Below are 18,360 nucleotides of genomic sequence, written 5' to 3'. Positions count from 1 at the left end.
TTACTAAAATATGTTGTGGGTTAACAGGCAACATAGCCTCATAACCTTACAGCTCTTACAACATGTGTATGTTTAGTTCAACTGAGCTTGGCCTTAGCACCCAACCTTCCAATAGCCCAGCTGAACCCATTCACTTGAACAATACTACTTGTTTGTTGGCATGAATGTTTATTTAATGGACACTTCAGTCTTTTACAAAGTGTCAAGTATGTACACGAGGGTAGCTAACAAATACAAGCGTCATGGCCTTTTGCCGATTAAAGACAGTTTAATTAGCAAAGTAGCACCTGCTGATTCAAGCTGCCAGCCACATTTTTCATTTCAGCCCTTCAAATCAGCAGTTGCAGAATACAAATGGCAAACCTGGTTTGGCCTACTTCACACTGAAGTTACTGAGGCGTTGTTGGAAAAAAGACCATATGTCAGCTGACAAATCTGCCAACAATATCATTTGTGCCTCACTAGAATTCAACGCTTGCATAGTAACAGAAAGTTATAGGCTTTTAGATGTGCATATTCTCAGGAATTGACCTCGGGATAATTGAAGCCATTGTTTACAAACATGTTGTCAAGTAAAGGCTAACCAAAGCCCAGGGCTATATGATTCATACTGCACTACTTCCAGGGTTGGGTTGTAACGGAATACATGTAACGGCGTTACGTAATCAGAATACAAAAATCAAGTAACTGTATTCAGCTCGCGTTACATTTGAAAAACGAGTAATCTGATTACAGTTACTTTCGTAAACCTGAAGTGAATACATTTTGGATTACTTATTGGAATTATTGGTGGAAAGATTTCCTCTCAACATGTAATATTCATTACTAGTAGGTACAGCCGATTCGAATCATCACAGCCGCCGCAGATGGACCAAAAAAGCGTTTGAAAAAAAATCGCGGGTCCGCTCGCTCAGTGAAACAATAACAACGAAACATGGAGGAACAAAAGTCTGCGTTTAAATCGCGTGTGTGTGTGTATAGGTGTGTGTGGTTAAAACACATCAGCCTGCGGTCGCTCTTTAGCCTTACTAATGATTATTTCTGAAGGTACACACAGTGAAGGCGGTGCGTGAAAGGCACTGCGCAGCACGCTCGTCTTCTCAGAGGCTGAGAAGGCCTCCTGGCGCTGCAGAGAGGTCATGAAGTGAAGGAGGTGTTCCTTCTATAAAACAGCTGTGGGCAGCAGATACTGTGAGAGTCACAGACATGCATACATAGATCAAGGCAGACTGGTGCACACTCTCCTGTTTTGCCGATCCGGTGCTTAAACAAATATAGCTCTCCACCCCTGGCCGAAATGTCCTTAAAATGAAGTCCGAGTTCGACATTTTAATTCATGTCCTGCCAACACTGGCAGGACAGAAGGCGACACGCCCGTTCTAAGCCGTGTCCCTCACTCCTCACATCCCAAGCTGCATCCCCAAAACGTGTATTATGTTGTTACATCGTTTCAGATGTTATGTTTCAGTGTGCTCTTGATAAGCCATTAAAACAGTTTCCTTTTGCTTTTTGTGTCTCCTGTTCACCAAAACACCCATCTGTTATGGAAAAAGAAAGTAATCCAAAAGTAATCTAAAAGTAATCTGATTACGTTACTTTTTTAAGACACGTAACTGTAACTGTATTCGGATTACTTTCAGAGCCATGTAATCAGTAATCAGTAACTGATTACATTTATAAAGTAACCCTCCCAACCCTGACTACTTCTATCCCAAATGAAGATCCAAATAAGTGAGCTGGTCATTCAAGCAACATTTGGTAGTGGCCAAATGGTGGAACTACATAACTACAGATTAAGTTGTGTGACACCAAAAGGCCCAAACACTTTAGGGGATAACCCTTAACTCAAGCACGGCCAGATAGCCCAGGGCACAAGTTTGGGTTAGCCCATTTTCAGGATTGTGACATTCTTAAAAGTGTTCTACTCCTCGAGCCTTACCCCCAGGCTAAGTGCACGTGTAAAGCCCTTGAGGCATGGCAAGGCTTAGCAAATAATTGATCTATTGTGAGTGAACATTTTACTTTCACATTCAACCAGGCGAGAAGTTGTTAATGGCATCAGAAGATGATGTTTTCCATCTTTTACTATGAGGTCATAATGTTGTTAGGAAGACCAATTGACCCTTGCCTCTTTCACATTTCTTATGGTTACCATATAACAAGGGTTGAGGTGTCATTTTGCGTTTTATATTATCATGGTCAGTTTGACAGTCATTACAATCAATGTTCCAATGAGAATTGGGAAATTAGAGGGTTTAAAGACCATCTCATTAGATATACTAATTTAACTAAACTTCAATTTATTATAACTTTAGTATGCACAACCTATACATAATACACGACTGGCTGCCTCTCTTAAATGTTTTTATTTATTATTTATTATAGATTTTATTGATCTGTGTGAATCTTTGCTGTACTGTTTTTTCACGTTTACCCTGTTGCTGCTTTGTACAACTGAATTTCCCCTGGGGGATTCATAAAGGTTCATCTTATACTTTTCATTAACTACATGCCTTAAGATAAACTGTTCAAAATGAATGTGCTGGCAATGTTCCATGTTAGCAGCATTCCAATGAGTCTGTAATAGGGTTGTAAGCCCAAGGTGGTGATTCAATGAGTACAGTCCTTGAAAACATAACTGATCATTTGCAAGCAACAATATAACAATGCAACACTGCAATATACAAATACACCTTTTGTATCCGTTCAAATGAAGTTTTCAGGGTCCACATGTTGACTTAAAGGGAAGATGGTTCACAATAATGTTTTAATGTAAGGGTCAGACTCACCTGAGACCAAGCATGTTTCCTCACATGCTTCCAGGGTCTGAAAATTGTTCTCGTTGCCCCCACAGCCTCCGTATTCAAACAGCTCACAGTCTCCTGTGTCCACATTGAAGAAGAATCGGTCTTTAATGGCCTTGCAAGGCCCCGGCTCGTCCTTCAGGGCGCACAGCTCATTGAAGATGAAGAGCTCTGGTTGAGCTCCGTCTGTTGGGATGGAACAGGAAAAAGGCTGTTAGTACTATGCTTCTTGTTGCACTCTGTGAAAGGCTGTTAGTACTATGCTTCTTGTTGCACTCTGTGAAAGGCTGTTAGTACTATGCTTCTTGTTGCACTCTGTGAAAGGCTGTTAGTACTATGCTTCTTGTTGCACTCTGTGAAAGGCTTTTAGTACTATGCTTCTTGTTGCACTCTGTGAAAGGCTGTTAGTACTATGCTTCTTGTTGCACTCTGTGAAAGGCTTTTAGTACTATGCTTCTTGTTGCACTCTGTGAAAGGCTTTTAGTACTATGCTTCTTGTTGCACTCTGTGAAAGGCTGTTAGTACTATGCTTCTTGTTGCACTCTGTGAAAGGCTTCTAGTACTATGCTTCTTGTTGCACTCTGTGAAAGGGCTTCTAGTACTATGCTTCTTGATGCACTCTGTGAAAGGGCTTCTAGTACTATGCTTCTTGATGCACTCTGTGAAAGGCTTCTAGTACTATGCTTCTTGATGCACTCTGTGAAAGGCTTTTAGTACTATGCTTCTTGATGCACTCTGTGAAAAGGCTTCTAGTACTATGCTTCTTGTTGCACTCTGTGAAAAGCTTTTAGTACTATGCTTCTTGATGCACTCTGTGAAAAGGCTTTTAGTACTATGCTTCTTGTTGCACTCTGTGAAAGGCTTCTAGTAGTATGCTTCTTGATGCACTCTGTGAAAGGCTTCTAGTACTATGCTTCTTGATGCACTCTGTGAAAAGGCTTTTCTTGTGAGTGGGAAGAAATGATGTCACAGCATCAAACTCTCACATCGGGCTTTGAGATTAGTTAAAGTTGTTATTTCCGAAAGACTTCAGTGTATGGTTTAACAGCTTATATTTTCTTAGATGCTCTGTAGCAGAGGCAGGCTGTGTGAGGGATTTGGAAAAGGCAAAGCATCTTGAACTGTGTGACCTGACTGAACATTTTGACTCAATATTTAAAAATGAAATGTGCCTAATGATTAATAAAGATAATAATGACTTTCCTAAAGTAAAACAGGAGGCCTTTAATTATATCTGCCAGCTTTATATGCATTTTATGGAAAATGAGGATACTTTCGAACCATTGTAACATTTAATTATTTTTTGGGGGGGGGTATGTTTTATATGTATGTGTTTTGCTTATTATTATTATTATTATTATTATTATTATGGTGGATTTATTTATTTTAAATATATATATTTGATTTTTTAAAAGTGTATTTACTTCAAATGATGTCATGTCAATCAATGTATTTTGTATTTTATTGTTTATTTTAGCATTGTTCTCATGTACAATCTTAGTTGTGTCAACCAATAATGATAACATACAGTATATTACAAAGCCAGGAAAACCACTATACTATTACTCTCTTTTTTTAAATACTCTCTAAATACAGTTGATGGTCACAAACAACGCCTTCAGGTGTTTTTTTGGACTTGCACTGGGAATAAGGAACCATGAGGGAGCACATAAATCCCCACAGTACATAAAAGCAGATCGAGGCAGGTGGCAGGAGAAAAGTGGGTAAAAGCAGCAGACATTTCCCAGAATGTAGCACACAGCAGATCAAGCAGTATATTGCACAGGCTAGCCCAGACTGGATGATCATAGAGCCTTTTGAATAATCTTCCCTGTGTGCAGAGCATGTTTGATCAGTGGATGTATAGTTAATATTCAGCAGGAGACAGAGGTCCCATTATTATTGTCATTATCATTCATAAACGCCTGCTTATAGATCCAGAGGAGAGGTGACATGAGACCCTGTGAGTTCTTCTGACCACTGCTGCGAATGTTGAATCGTTTTTGAATTGTTTTTGAATATATATTTTTTGTTATATATTTTTCATTAGTTTTACCAAAATAACTTGATTTAATTGTATTTAAAATAACATTTCCAAAGAAATACATCCTTCTAATCTGCCTGTTGGAATGTGAAGGGTTAAATGAAAGAAGCTCCTTTGGCCGCCTCTGCGAGTCACTGAAGATAGGAGGTGATTGGTGGTCCAGCTATAAATTAATTATAGTAACTCAACGAGAGAGTAATGTCAAATGACTACAATTGACCAATCATATCTTCCCTCTAAATGGGTGGGCTTTATTTTCGCGGACTTTTTGACAAGTTCCGCCCGCTGTGAAGTTGATGCATGTGTTATAACAACGGGTCAAGCTAGGCGGAAGTAGCTAATTAGCATATGTTTGTTCATGATGGCTCATGTCAGTGATAGTGATGACATTGATGCGAAATTATGAACCGAGTCATTTTCAAGATTGAGTTCCAATGATAAACTGGAGTGGCAAAGGATCAGCTGAATGACCCGCCATCAAGTGCTTCGTCCAAAAGGACAGGAGGATGGACTTTGTGTTTAAGTGATTTGATCATCAAAGGTAGGCCTAATAAGTCATTTTCAATGCGGGCCGCCGTGCCGACTTAATTCATTTGTAATTGTTACTTGGCTGTGGGCGCCCTGTCATGATAGGTGTTTAGATAAATGGTGTTGGTCTGTGTGGTAGAGGGTCGCTGTCATTGATGCGCTTTGCACCCTGGGCCGCTGTTTTGATATTCCGCTGAATATACGCTGTGGCGTAATAACTCTTCTTTTTTTCTTTTTTTTGAGGGAAGGGGGGGTCAGAGTGCCTAGGTATAAAAGTCACGTCTCGCCACTGTTCTAATTTATAACCAGGGATTGGGGACACCAACTCTCCCAATGTCCTTCCTTCCACCCGAACGGTAGTATTGCTTTTGCATATGTGAGCTCGGATGGGGGCAACAGGGCTTCCTTGCACAGACTGCTTTATATTTACATATGTCTTGTTGTGTCTGATAAGCAGTACACTATTGAGTTGTTTAGCAGTGGGAATTGACACAGCCACACAGTACACAACCCTAATTGACAATGTAAACACTCTACATTCTGCATTCCTGAACCGCACAGAGATTAAAGAAATAATGACGTTTAGATTGTTGCTCTCTCCTGTCCATTGCCAAGATTCCATCTGTTTTGGGCGTTAACATTACAGACATGTCATCTTTCATTTCAGAATTACAATGTTCAATAAGTCTGACTTTGGCCACCCAAGGAGATCAGTGAAAACAAGTTCCTCCTATAGATTGCTTCTCGTCGTGTCTGACACTGACCAAAGTACTGTTTGTCCCTTAATCAGTTATGCCAAATATCCAGACAGAGGAATTTAAGGCCTTATATTTCATTTGAATAGTGGCATTTTCTAAAAACGTACCAGTATTTGAGGATGTGACAACCTTTGTTTATCGTATTGGCTTTATACCACACACAGCTCGACTTCAAGATAGCAGTTACATGTAGGTGGAGTGATTGAACAGCGTGAACTATTATTTCACTTTCTTTTAGTTTGACCTCAACTCATGCATGTGGAACTGTTAGCATTCTTGCAGGCTTTAATTCTTTAATGATTAATTGATGTTGTATTCATATGAATTTGGTGTTGCAGATTGACACTAATATTTGAAGTGAACTGGATTTCTTTGTTAACTTATTGAACCCTTTCTCTGAACGGGAACAACATTTCCAAAACAACCCACAAATCCTCCTAAAGCTCCAAATCTAGTAAGGAATCCTCCATGTTGTCGAACAAAGGGTAAATAAATAAAGCTCTATCACACAATGCATCAGCAAAACCCTTGGAAGCCAACCAACACATCAGCCATCTACTTGAAATATAGGCCGTGCAATCAGATTGCAGATGCATCATATTTATATTGGCAGTAAGCCTCATGTGTATCGTTGAGCTTGGCCAAGATATGCAAACACACTCGCCCATATGGATAAAGATCTGAGTTGCTCAACGTAAGCACTGTGCCAAACACCTCCATAATTCTCGAGATGGACAGGTTGAGTCAGTTTGAGGCCCAGTCCCAGCTTGTTTGATATAGCTGATTATCCTGTATCTCCAATACAAAGTATTTTAACAAAGGGAAAGTGAGTACAAATAGTACAGCAACCATGGAGCAGAAGTAAACAAAAGACAGCCCATTGTTTGTAGGTCAAAGGATGGCAATAAGATATTGCCGGGGAAAGTGAGACAGGTGTATACAGAAACAGTGTTGACAGCTTCCAATGGTTTTACCATCTGCAGCCCTGCCTCTACACTCCTTGAGAAACAACTATGTTATGCTACCATGAACCACAGTTCTTATGACATCATACTCTAAACCAGGGGTTGCCAACACGGTGCCCTGAAGGGGCAATGTGAGTCGCCCGCGGGGCATGTTCTAAAAATAGCTCGCCAAGCAAATCCAAAATGTAAAAAATACACAAAACAAAAAAGGAAATGTAATTAAAATAATCTACCCTATGCATATTTGAAACCTCAATCATAGCGAACTCTATCTACTTACTACAACTCTATATCTATCTAACACCCCTCCTCACCCCACCCCCACAATGAATATCGACCAATCACGTTCTTGCTTGATTTGCGGGAAGTCGGGAAGAAAAGCAATGTGGAGCGGCAGCTCCCCGCTTCATAAGGAGTGTGACTGTGATTTTCCTTCTGGCACAAATATGTTTATTATTATTTTTTAAGCGTCTTTGGGTTCAGAAAAGCGCTATATAAAATTAATTAATTATTATTTTAACGCAAGCCATCATCGCGACGGAGGAGTACACAGCTCTGTGAGAGAGAGAGAGAGAGAGAGAGAGAGAGAGAGAGAGAGAGAGAGAGAGAGAGAGAGAGAGAGAGAGAGAGAGAGCACAACTTTATCTATTTAATATAGTTGTAAAAAATAAAGTAAGAAATCATTCCAATGTGTACTATCGGATAGTAAAAAAAAACTAAAAAAACAGTTTAACAGCCCCACCTAGTGTCAGCAGAAAGTATTAAAAATAATGATTACAAAAAAATGCAAAAAATAAATTAAAGAATATATAAAATATATTTTAAGATAATGTTTAATCCTCTGATTTGTCTGTACATTGCTGTTTTAGTCTGTGTTCTTCTAATTAGTGTCTACAGTGTGTGCCTATTGAGCTGTTTAGAGCCATGTGGGACAAATCCCGATCCTGCCCCTCCCTCTCCCTGTTTAAGCAATGGTGACTGTAACAACTACACTGCGCATGCTCAGAGTATTGTCCTATTTAATGTGTGTGGCAAAAAAATACTGACCATAGGGGTGTCACTACCCGATCTGTCCCCCTGCCCGATCGGTACTGCGCATGTGTGAGATGGTCCGCCATATTGGACAAGTCTGGACGGCAACCCAAGATGGACACTTGACACAGTGGCTTTTAGCAAAGCTCAAAAAGAAAACTCGAGAGAGATGAGTTATTGTTATTATGACGTGACTTCACTATTATTTAAGAACTATTTTTATGGTTTCTTTTATTTGGGGTTAAGTACATTGTCAGAATAAGTGAGGAATGAATTTAACTTCTGTTAGACAGCCATATGCCATACATTTTTGCATACATTCACAGTAAATATTTATTCAGTACGATAACTATCTAACATAAGTTAAATTCATTTCTCACTTATTCTGACAATGTACCCCAAATAAAAGAACCCAATAAAAATAGTTGTTAAATAATAGTGAAGTCACGTTGTAATAACAATAACTCATCTCTCTCGAGTTTTTTTTTGAGCTTTTCTAAAAGCTACTGTGTCAAGTGTCCATCTTGGGTTGCCGTCCGGAGTTGTCCAATATGGCGGACCATCTCGCACATGCACAGTACCGATCGGGCAGGGGGACGGATCGGGTAGTGACAGGGGCATAGAGCTGCCATCCCCACCATACGTCATCTCACATCATTCAGAGCTGATTGGATGTAAGTACGTGTTCCGCGAAAAGTGTGGTGTGTGAAGAGGAGACGAGAGAGCTGCAGTGAGGCGTCCTAAAACCAGGAAGTAAGCTGCACATGGCTTCCCTCCACAAAAAAGCAATGAGATTTCTCCATAGGATTTTTGAAAATAGCTCAAAATAAGATCTGTGGGAAACAAAGCTGTTAGATAAATGCACGTTTTGTTCAGCCGGTTAATATCCACATGTCTACCCTACTTTTATAATTTTTGAATCATAAATCTATTGATTAGATTAGATTTATGATAGACTTTTGAAACTACAAGAAGATAAGGAGGACTTTTACAAAAAAGTAATAGAGATTTGTGTCCAGAAGGATAGGCAAATGGACTTCATCTTCAAGTCAAGGTAAGACTGCAATTGTATTGAAAATGGGATCTTACTAAGAGAGAACAATTCAATATTTAAATGATAAAATTACATTTTTTGGGTATCCTTTTGTTGAACTATCTGTTTAAAATTAATAGAAGCATCAGACAAAAAAAGCTTTTGAAAATAATATTATATTTTGATTTAGGTCAAATATATATTATATAATATATTTGTAAACCTGAAGAGTCAGTGCCTCACCAGCCATGAACCTCACTGCAGAAGCTTATATATAGACATCTAAGTTTTTTGTATCCATAAATTCATTTTGTGCTCAAAGTGCAGCAGATTGATGCATTTAACTTAAAACAAATCTTCCCGGGGGTGCATGCCCCCAGTCCCCCCAGAGGAGGTGAGGTCCACCCCCAAATAAAGCAGGTTAAAATAATTAAATTGCATACATTTTATTTTAGTAAACACTGAAAACGGGTCCCACAGACCCAAAGAGCACACAAAGGTTAAAGGTAAGCATATAATAATGTTAAAATGTGCTAAATATATACACTGCAAAAAAAACAAAAAAGAGGAAAAGTAGCTCACGACTTGTTTTATTATTTTTAAAGTAGCTCTCATCCTAAAAAAGGTTGGAGACCCCTGCTCTAATCCAAAAGCCTTTTCTTTCGACTTTTGTTTTTACCCGTATTTTGTTTTTATGTATGCATTGCCTACTTCTTTTTCAAACTCGGTAAGTATGTTTTACTATTACGGATAGTTTAGGGTGAGCTTCTGTTATTGCAGCAGTGTTAGCATTAAACACATGTTAGGCTGTGGAGAGGCAGATCCTTTTCGAGCCCTTTTTCCAGAGTTCTTTCTCTTTTTTTAAACGGTTGAAGGACAGAGTTGTTCTTGTAAAAGTGACCGATTAATGTTCGCCAGGGAAAGTCAGACAGATGTATAAACACAGTGAGAGAGCGGAGCAATACCACAGTGTTGACAGCTTCAAGTGGTTTTACCATCCGCAGCCCTGACTCTACAGTCCTTGGGAAAAAATGATGTTATTCTTTCTTGAGGGTGTCCTTTACAGCATTTTCCCCATACTGTTTAATTGAGAAAGAACCAGTGTAAAAATATTTGTTTTTCCTAAGTTGAATAACTGTAAACAATAGCCATGTGTAGACTAGACATTACTGTCAATCGAAACAGTAAAATCAGAAATGACAAAATAACTGGATTCAGAAGAAAAAAGTGTAAGTGACTGGCAATAATGTTGTATTAAAGGGGCCCTGTTACAACATAATTATTGGATTACAATAAAGAAATCTTAGGCCAATGAAAGAATTTAACCTAATCATTTTTGGAGACATTTATATTGTTTGCCATGCCAGCTAACAAACAGATATGTAATCGTAACCCTTCATAATGAAGGAGGGCCTGGATTGGTTACGCATGTTGCTACTTTATTTTTGCTATTCCAGTGAGTTTTATGTAAAGCAGATGTTACAAACACACGTTTTAATAGAAAGCTTAATTTAAGTGTCAGATACAGCCTTTTAAATATGTGAACACCATCTGGCAGCAATCTACAATCACTGACTTCAACTACTCCAAAACTGCAGCTCTGTTTATAGCAATTAGTTCAAAATAATAAAAAGCTGAATACTTATGAATCAGAACTGGCATTATCATGTAGTTACATCATTTACATATATTTTACAAGTTTCTGTTTTCCTACTTTGAACTCACTTACGGCATACCTATGCAAAATGCATAATCAAGTTAGTCACTACTGTTAGTTGATGACTCATTTGGTTAAATGGTTCAAGAAGCGAAGGGTTCAAATTCCATGAAATAAAAGTGATGATGAACACATAACAGAGCAGTACACGTTTCCTTGGTATAGAAACAAAAAGGGTGCATCACTGCAGGGTAGATATACTTGCAACGTCAGAAAGGCTGTCAGTGTTTATCAGAGCCGTGCCCTGAGGCCAGTGGACAAAGGGCTGAGGGTGAGTCACAGCCCGTCCCAAGGCTTTACAGCTCAATGTAAAACAAATTAGGCTCTCTGTCTTTATACTTGTGTTTCTCTCAGTTGCTGTGTGGTTGTTTTTCTTTGTGTTTAGATTTCAAGGGTTTCATTCTAAGCAGCTGCAAATGTAAAATGGGTGCTAAGAACACAACAAGAATTGGGGCGGTGGCGGCGAAGTTGATAGGGACTTGGCTTGGCAACTGGAAGGTCACCAGTTCAAGTGGGTCCCTGAGCAAGGCACCGTTCCCCACACTGCTCCCCGGGCGCTGTTCAAAATGGCAGCCCACTGCTCCTAACACTAGGATGGGTCAAATGCAGAGAAACAATTTCCCCACGGGGATTAATAAAGTATATCCATCCATCCATCCAAGAATGTATAGGAAGTGGGATGAAAGTGGGGCTGTTATAAGGTCGAAGTAGTGTGTGATTTTTCCTATTAAGCGACCCCACGGTTTCACAGTTCAATTTTCTCACAAACCACTGTCATAAATATGGACTGCTGTTATATTAAATGTCTATTTAATGTTTTTAAATAGACCCCAGATTTCTCCCTTAGGCATGTCTACTGCATTGAAGTCTCTTTGGATACGAGTGTCAGCTATATATCGTAACATAGCGAACTAGCTTAAATTACAAACAGAAGCTAGATAAAATGACTAAGCTTGCGCTGCTGCTCGCCGAGCTCAAGTTCTTCCCAGAACTCAAGATCTTGTGCACCACTCGCCGCCAACGTTACCCTCACTTGGGCCTTAAACCCCCCGCTGTGGTTATGACTCCAAGCTGTGGCATTGTGGCTAACAGAGCTAACAGCTAATTAACAGCTAGCTAAACTTTAGCAGCAGGTATAGCTTTCTGAAGACTCCAATTCAACAGAGTCGAGGTAAAGCTGCAAGAACACCTAACCAGAGAAAACCTGAACATATTTTCTGCACACACATTTTATAAATTTTTACAAAATGTAACTCAAGACTGATATCTCTTGGGTGATTGTAGGACTCTTTCACCAAAGTGGAAGAACAGACGTTGAGGGCACAGAGTGGGACTGACTCCATCTTCAGTGTAGCATCTAAATGAACTTGGAAGCTGGTACTTTAAGAACAAATAGTTCAATTAAGTTGTTTAAAATTCAAGGCAGAAAACAGCAGATGCTCGCTTTTAATTAATTGAGAAACTTCAAAGCCCTTGTGCTAGAGAGCAAGCCTATCAATTGTAAATACTGCTGAATTATGGGTTATTAATTAACTTAATGTTGCTAGCTATTTTCTATCAGTTTATCTACTACTTCAAGCCAGTAACAATTAGTCAGTATTACATTAAACAGTAAGCAGTGGTGGAGGCAGTAAACAGATCCTTTATTAAAGTAAAAGTACCAATGTTACACTGTAAAAATACTGATGCAAATACAAGTCCAAAACTCAATATGTACCAAGAAGTTTTCTGCTGGTTCATGTTACCGCAGATGACGTATGCAACCTTCAAACAAATGGAAAGTGTCTTCAGCTCTACTGCAGATATTTATTGGATACAGTCACTTGTCAGAGGTCCAACTACTACGATGTCATGCCGAGTCATGTTGGAAGACGGCGAGCCCACGAAGGAAGTCTGAGAAATGTTATCTGTCAGAGAAAATCATTCTTTCTCCCGTGACTGTTTCCAAGAGTATGCCAGGAGAGTGTGTCTGTGACTGTGAAAAGTCAATAAAGCCTAAGTCTTTTACTATAATTGAATGTTAAATTGTGTAAAAGAGTAAGCGCTTCAAGGACCAGAATGTACCGATGGGTTTGCCAACTCTATCTGTTATGAATCCCCAGGTGTTGAATATGGACGGCTTGTTTGTTGAGGCTTAAGATAATAATTGAACACTTGAAAAGTGTGGATATCAGACTCACAACACCTCCAGTAATAATACTGCGGCAGCTCTTCATGCGGGTGCTTGAGCTGATGTTAACAAGAACTGTCTGAATCCTCAAGTGGGTATTGAGGTATTTGAAGGTCACGTTTTAAACCAGCAACACGCTGTGCTCAGAACCTGGAACCTTGGACCAGCTGTGTTCACCTACACACCACAGCTGCCAAGCCAGGATTGCTGTCAGGTCATCAATGGATTGTTTATATAAAAAGAGTAGCAACGAGCAACTGTCTTCAAGGCAATCTGTGACAAAGCGTAAAAAGTGTGGCATGCATAGAGCAGATGAACCAGGCAAGAGCGATACTTTACAACTCACATCATTCATGCTAATTAGCAATAGCTACGTGAATATGCTGGCGACAGTCGTCCTTAAGGCCAATCAAATAGTTGTTCTTGTCTTAATCATGTCAATTATGATAACATTGTGGCCTTTTTTTGTGTTTCCGTAGAAGTAGAAACAACCTGAAAGTTGGCAAATTAAAAAACCTTTTAAAAGTGACAATACAAGTACGCAGCATTACATTTAGAACATCTCAAATGTGTTGCATGCCTGTATGTATGTAACCTTATTTTCCGTTGTTTTTTTCCGTTTAAAATGATATTAATTTCTCTGTAAACGGTGTACATCTGTCTCTCTCTTTCTGTAAAACATACTGGTTTCACTTGTGACATTTTGATATGCCTTTATCTCAATTTGGATGAAATACAAGACGAGCAGAAGGGGTTTCTGAACACTTAACTCAAGCGTGAAGATAGACATGTAAAGTGCATGCCTCACAGTACTGACAGCCAACAAGAGGGCTCAGTAATGGGGAACATGAACAAGGTTTTACAGAACAACTAGAAATGAACCTGCAGATCATTTCAAATGCAGTTCATTAAGGCAATACACTGTTGCCTTCAAGCTGCTAAATAGAGATGATCTCATTCCTGCAGCGATCTTGCAAACACGAGAGTTCTTCCTATGGCGCTTCATGTAGGGAGATCAAAGTGGCTTCAAGCACCTCCAAAGCACTTTCTCTCGGAGATCAAAGGAGTCCCACTGAACCAAGGACACGTTCATGCCTCCAGGAGAAATCTATGAACAATAGAAGCGTTGAGATATTGTGTTCTCGGGAACCAGACTGGGGGCTACCCTGCAGGCTGAGTGAGTAGAGATCCTTGTGTTCGGGCAGGCCTGGTCCTGCAGCGCTCAGTACATAGAGTATGACACAATCTCTGTCACCATTGGTGGTTTGATTGTTAGTGGGAAAAGTTTTCACTTGCATAAAAGATCATGCAATATCGTTCAGCCTACATATCTCTGTGCAAGCCATTAATGTGTGTGTTTCATGTGGCGCTGCTGACAAGATTGCCTTTTTCCTTTGTTCCTGCAAGGAGCACTGCAGGGAAACCGTTCTTAATTATCTGAATGGCTTGTGAGTCACATACATTTTTAATCAGGGCCTGCGTGTTGGTATGGCAGGTGCAGAGGGAGGAGGGATGCAATGAGCGAGCAAATGGTCGCTCCACTCGATAGCTCTCGTAGACCCATTTGTCCCTGCCAACCCAGAGTTACATCAATCCGGGGAGACGGAGCCTTTGCTGTTGCAGCTCCAAAGTTATGGAACGAATTGCCCCTCCAGGTTAGACTTGCTCCAACTCTGCCTGTTTTTAAATCTCCTTTAAAAACCCACTTATTTCCCCTGGCTGTTACTGTACAGGCCAGGGGACACGTGTGCTGTTAAATGTGGGTTTCTTTTAGCTTACTAGTGTGTTGTATTGTTTTTACGTCATAGGAGACTTTTTCAGTCGGTGGCTTCTGGTCTGGTTTCATTGTCTCGTGTCTTACATTTGTTTCATGTCTGTTTTTATGTATTATGCTATGTTTTTATACAGTTGTTGATGTACAGCACTTTGTTCAACTCTGTTGTTTTTAAATGTGCTATAGAAATGAAATGGATTGGATTGGATTAGCATTCATCTCAGCTTGCCTTTTCCACCCCCTGCATCTGATATCTTGTTTTGTCTTGCTCTTTGAAACCGGGGACTCTGAACATATTAACGAAGGGGAAATCAAACTTTCCTTTTCATGGCTTTAACTCTCTTCTGTCTGTCTATTCAACTATCGACTGACTTTCCAATATCAGCTCAGTGGTAGAAATCTCCACGCTGTCTTCCTTCTACAAAGGTATTCTCTTTTCCTGGCAATATCTAAGTTGAGCCCCTACCCGATTCCCTCTTGGTCTTGATAACTAAACAATAGTGAGAACCAGAAATCCCTCGTGCTTCAGTGATTCTGCCAAATCCGTGCTCTGACATTTGCAAAGTCTGAGCGCTGCCGAACCGAACAATCCCACTCAATGCCAATTAGTCTGTCTCGACTGTTTCTCGGCCAATCAATTGGACAAAGTAGGCTTTCCGGGCAGCCCCCTCGTGTGGGTGTATATGATTAGCTCGACTGCAGGTTGGTGACATATTTTCTTCAAACCGGTCATGCATTTGAAAGAAACCAAGCATGCATCTGCAGGGGCGACATGATGTCCCAGTCCAGAAGGAGCATATGGCAAACGATGATGAGTGCATACGTTTGCCATAAGTTGCACAAGCCTGTAGGGGAGATAGTACCAAGGCGCCATCTGCCAACTTGAGGAAGTCCCAATTACAAAACAGTCATTTTTCATCACATCACTTGCAATAAAAGCTACAAGATTCACACGAAAGCAGGTATTAAACCAAGTGATAGAACATGTTCAAGGGAGGGACAATCAAAGGCTTTTCATACAAAGAAGCAAAGGCAAGTTGGAATTTGATTAGGATTCTGAGAATGCCTGAAGTGCAATCGAGGTCCTGCACAACTGTGACTTTAATTAAGTGAATGCTAATGTAAATTAAATCCAATTATTTGAATCTCACACAAAGGAAAAGTAACAATATGTTAGGGGTTACTTAATATTATTTAGTTAAAGTCTATAAAGGCTTAAACCTTCGCTAATCTTCTTTCAAGATGTGAGTTGCATTTCAACACCGGAAATGTGTTCTGTCAGCAAAGTCCTTTTTATTTGTAATACTGTACATGTTGGTGGATTGCTGAGCGATGTTGGAATGTAGGCCAGCAGACAGTATTATCATAATGCTGGTCCAACAAAATGTTTTTTGAAATGACACAAAAGGGAGCTACAAGAAAGCGTAGAGAGCACAACCACCGTGGGATTCAGTCCCTGGCAACGCTGTGTTGTAAAATGGGATATCATTTGTAACAACCTTTTTGCACACATAGGCAGTCAAATCTATAACATGTTCCACTTGTGTTCTCAAGAAGTCTGTGATGAGTGTAGTAGAGTAACATTTGACTCTGTTGACTCCTTCAAAACTAATTTAAAGACATTCCTGTTTGGGTAACCGGTGTGCTTGATTTTATTATATATTATTCTATGTTTGTATTGTCTTTTTATTGAGTTTTTGTGCTTTTATCACTTCTTAACACGTGGCTTGTGTGGTCATTTATCATTGTCTGATTCCTATGATGTGTTATTGTTTTGTCAAGCACTTTGTGGCTTTGTCTGTGAAAAGCGCTTTATAAATACATGTTACTTACTTACTTTTTACTTATACACAAGTAACAGAACATTTGTCTTTGGCCTGGTCCATACCAAATGATGTACTTGTTTGAGATCATATACTAACTGAGAATTGAGAATGGATTGATCCAAAGTGTTAAAGGCAGCACTGGGGTCAAGAAAAGAATGGCTCAGTTTCAGTCTGAAGAAGCTCATTGCGGACCAGGAAGGATCAATCTTGACTGTCAACCGTGACTGAACAATGTTTCGAAGAGAGGAAGTAACTGGGAGAGAAATGCTTTTTTTTCTAGGACCTTGGACCAGAGCCGGGGTGACTTTGAGATGGTACTGTTATAGAGTGGTGCACTAATGAGTCAGTACACCTAGACCAGTGCTTCTCAAAGTGTGGTCCGCGGACCACTGGTGGTCCGTGAGCGCCCCCTAGTGGTCCGTGAGTATATTGGTAACATTTCACAATTCAAATAAATAAATACATTTCAGTTTTCTGCACTCTCGCGGGAATATCTCCGCAATGGAGCGAGGTTAAGTTTCACTTTCGATTGCATGATATAGCCCAGCGCAACACCTTCGTCACACATGTTGCCACTGGTTTGTACCATTTGCAGGCGATTTGTAATCTGTTCTAGAAAAACGATGTGTTTTTTGATATTTGTGGAGTTAGGCGGTCCGCGAGTGTTTTTTTATTGGTTAAGTGGTCCATGGTATGAAAACGTTTGAGAAACACTGACCTAGACCATACACAGCTCTTCCGGTTATTTCGTCTTGAAGTCAATGGTTATTTTAATGTGTTTGTGGTTAGAAACCTGAAATAAGGTCTGTGATAAACAGAATTAGAAGAGATGTTCACGTCTTTGTTTTACAAAATAAAATATGTCAGTTAATACCTCACTTATGAATGTCCAAAGCTTTTCAAAACAGTGTTTGAAAAAAGTAACTATGAGACTATTCAACGTCATCATGCCGACACAAGTCTGCCGTTAGCTTAGTGGTGCTCATGAGCAGCCACGCAACAATGTTGTAGTTCATGTATAGCCTTACGTTAGCTTTTTAGTTCCGCCAGCATTTAGCTTCAAAGATCACACAGTGGTGTTAACATGTGGAGATTATCCTTCTGAGCAAAATGTTAAGTTCCATAAATGAGCTATTTAAGATGGCAAGGATGATGGAACCAACCATAATGACTTGGTTGACAAAGAACCTCGATGAGTCATTATTTGTTTTGAAGGTATGAATGAGTTAATAGCAGAGAATATAACCTGAGATTCAGTTCTTAAAAATGAGGTCAGAGACATTTCTCTTGAGGCTTTTGACTGTATACAAACCAGGCAGCCACATGACAGTTGGCAACCATTAAGATCTGCTGTGTATATAATGCCTGGCCTGTTGGACAGTGGAGCCGGTGTGAAACAGAACACATTGTCTTTAAAGGCAACATTGTTACTGCAATACAAGCAAACATAAAAGTAGGCTCTGTCATTCCGATAATGACATGTTTATTTCTTGTACCCGTGGGGCAGGCATGCATGTAACTGAAGATACGCTCTAATTAGAAGCCATGTAAGTGTTATACAACAGTAACAAATTACATACAACGAATAAGTATATGAGCCCATAAAGACACGCACACATTTGCACACTATACAATCCACTCCAGCACATCGACAAATAGGGCTTAATACATAGCACAGCTCCCGAGGCCAGCAGCACATCATGTTGGGA

The 18,360-nt window shown here is 39.8% G+C and overlaps 1 protein-coding gene across 1 annotated transcript in view; it reads right to left on the bottom strand.

The window, feature by feature from the left end:
• Positions 1–18,360, bottom strand: part of tfpia (tissue factor pathway inhibitor a) — a 76,249-nt gene that overhangs the window by 40,061 nt on the left and 17,828 nt on the right. The window contains exon 2 of the mRNA XM_034110103.2: positions 2,790–2,990. Within this exon, the coding sequence (XP_033965994.1) occupies positions 2,790–2,990 (201 nt within the window). The remainder of the gene's footprint in view (positions 1–2,789; positions 2,991–18,360) is intronic.

The sequence above is a fragment of the Pseudochaenichthys georgianus genome, chromosome 21 (assembly GCF_902827115.2).
Source record: "Pseudochaenichthys georgianus chromosome 21, fPseGeo1.2, whole genome shotgun sequence".
Lineage (NCBI taxonomy): Eukaryota > Metazoa > Chordata > Actinopteri > Perciformes > Channichthyidae > Pseudochaenichthys > Pseudochaenichthys georgianus.
This window is presented reverse-complemented; position numbering and strand designations above follow the sequence as displayed.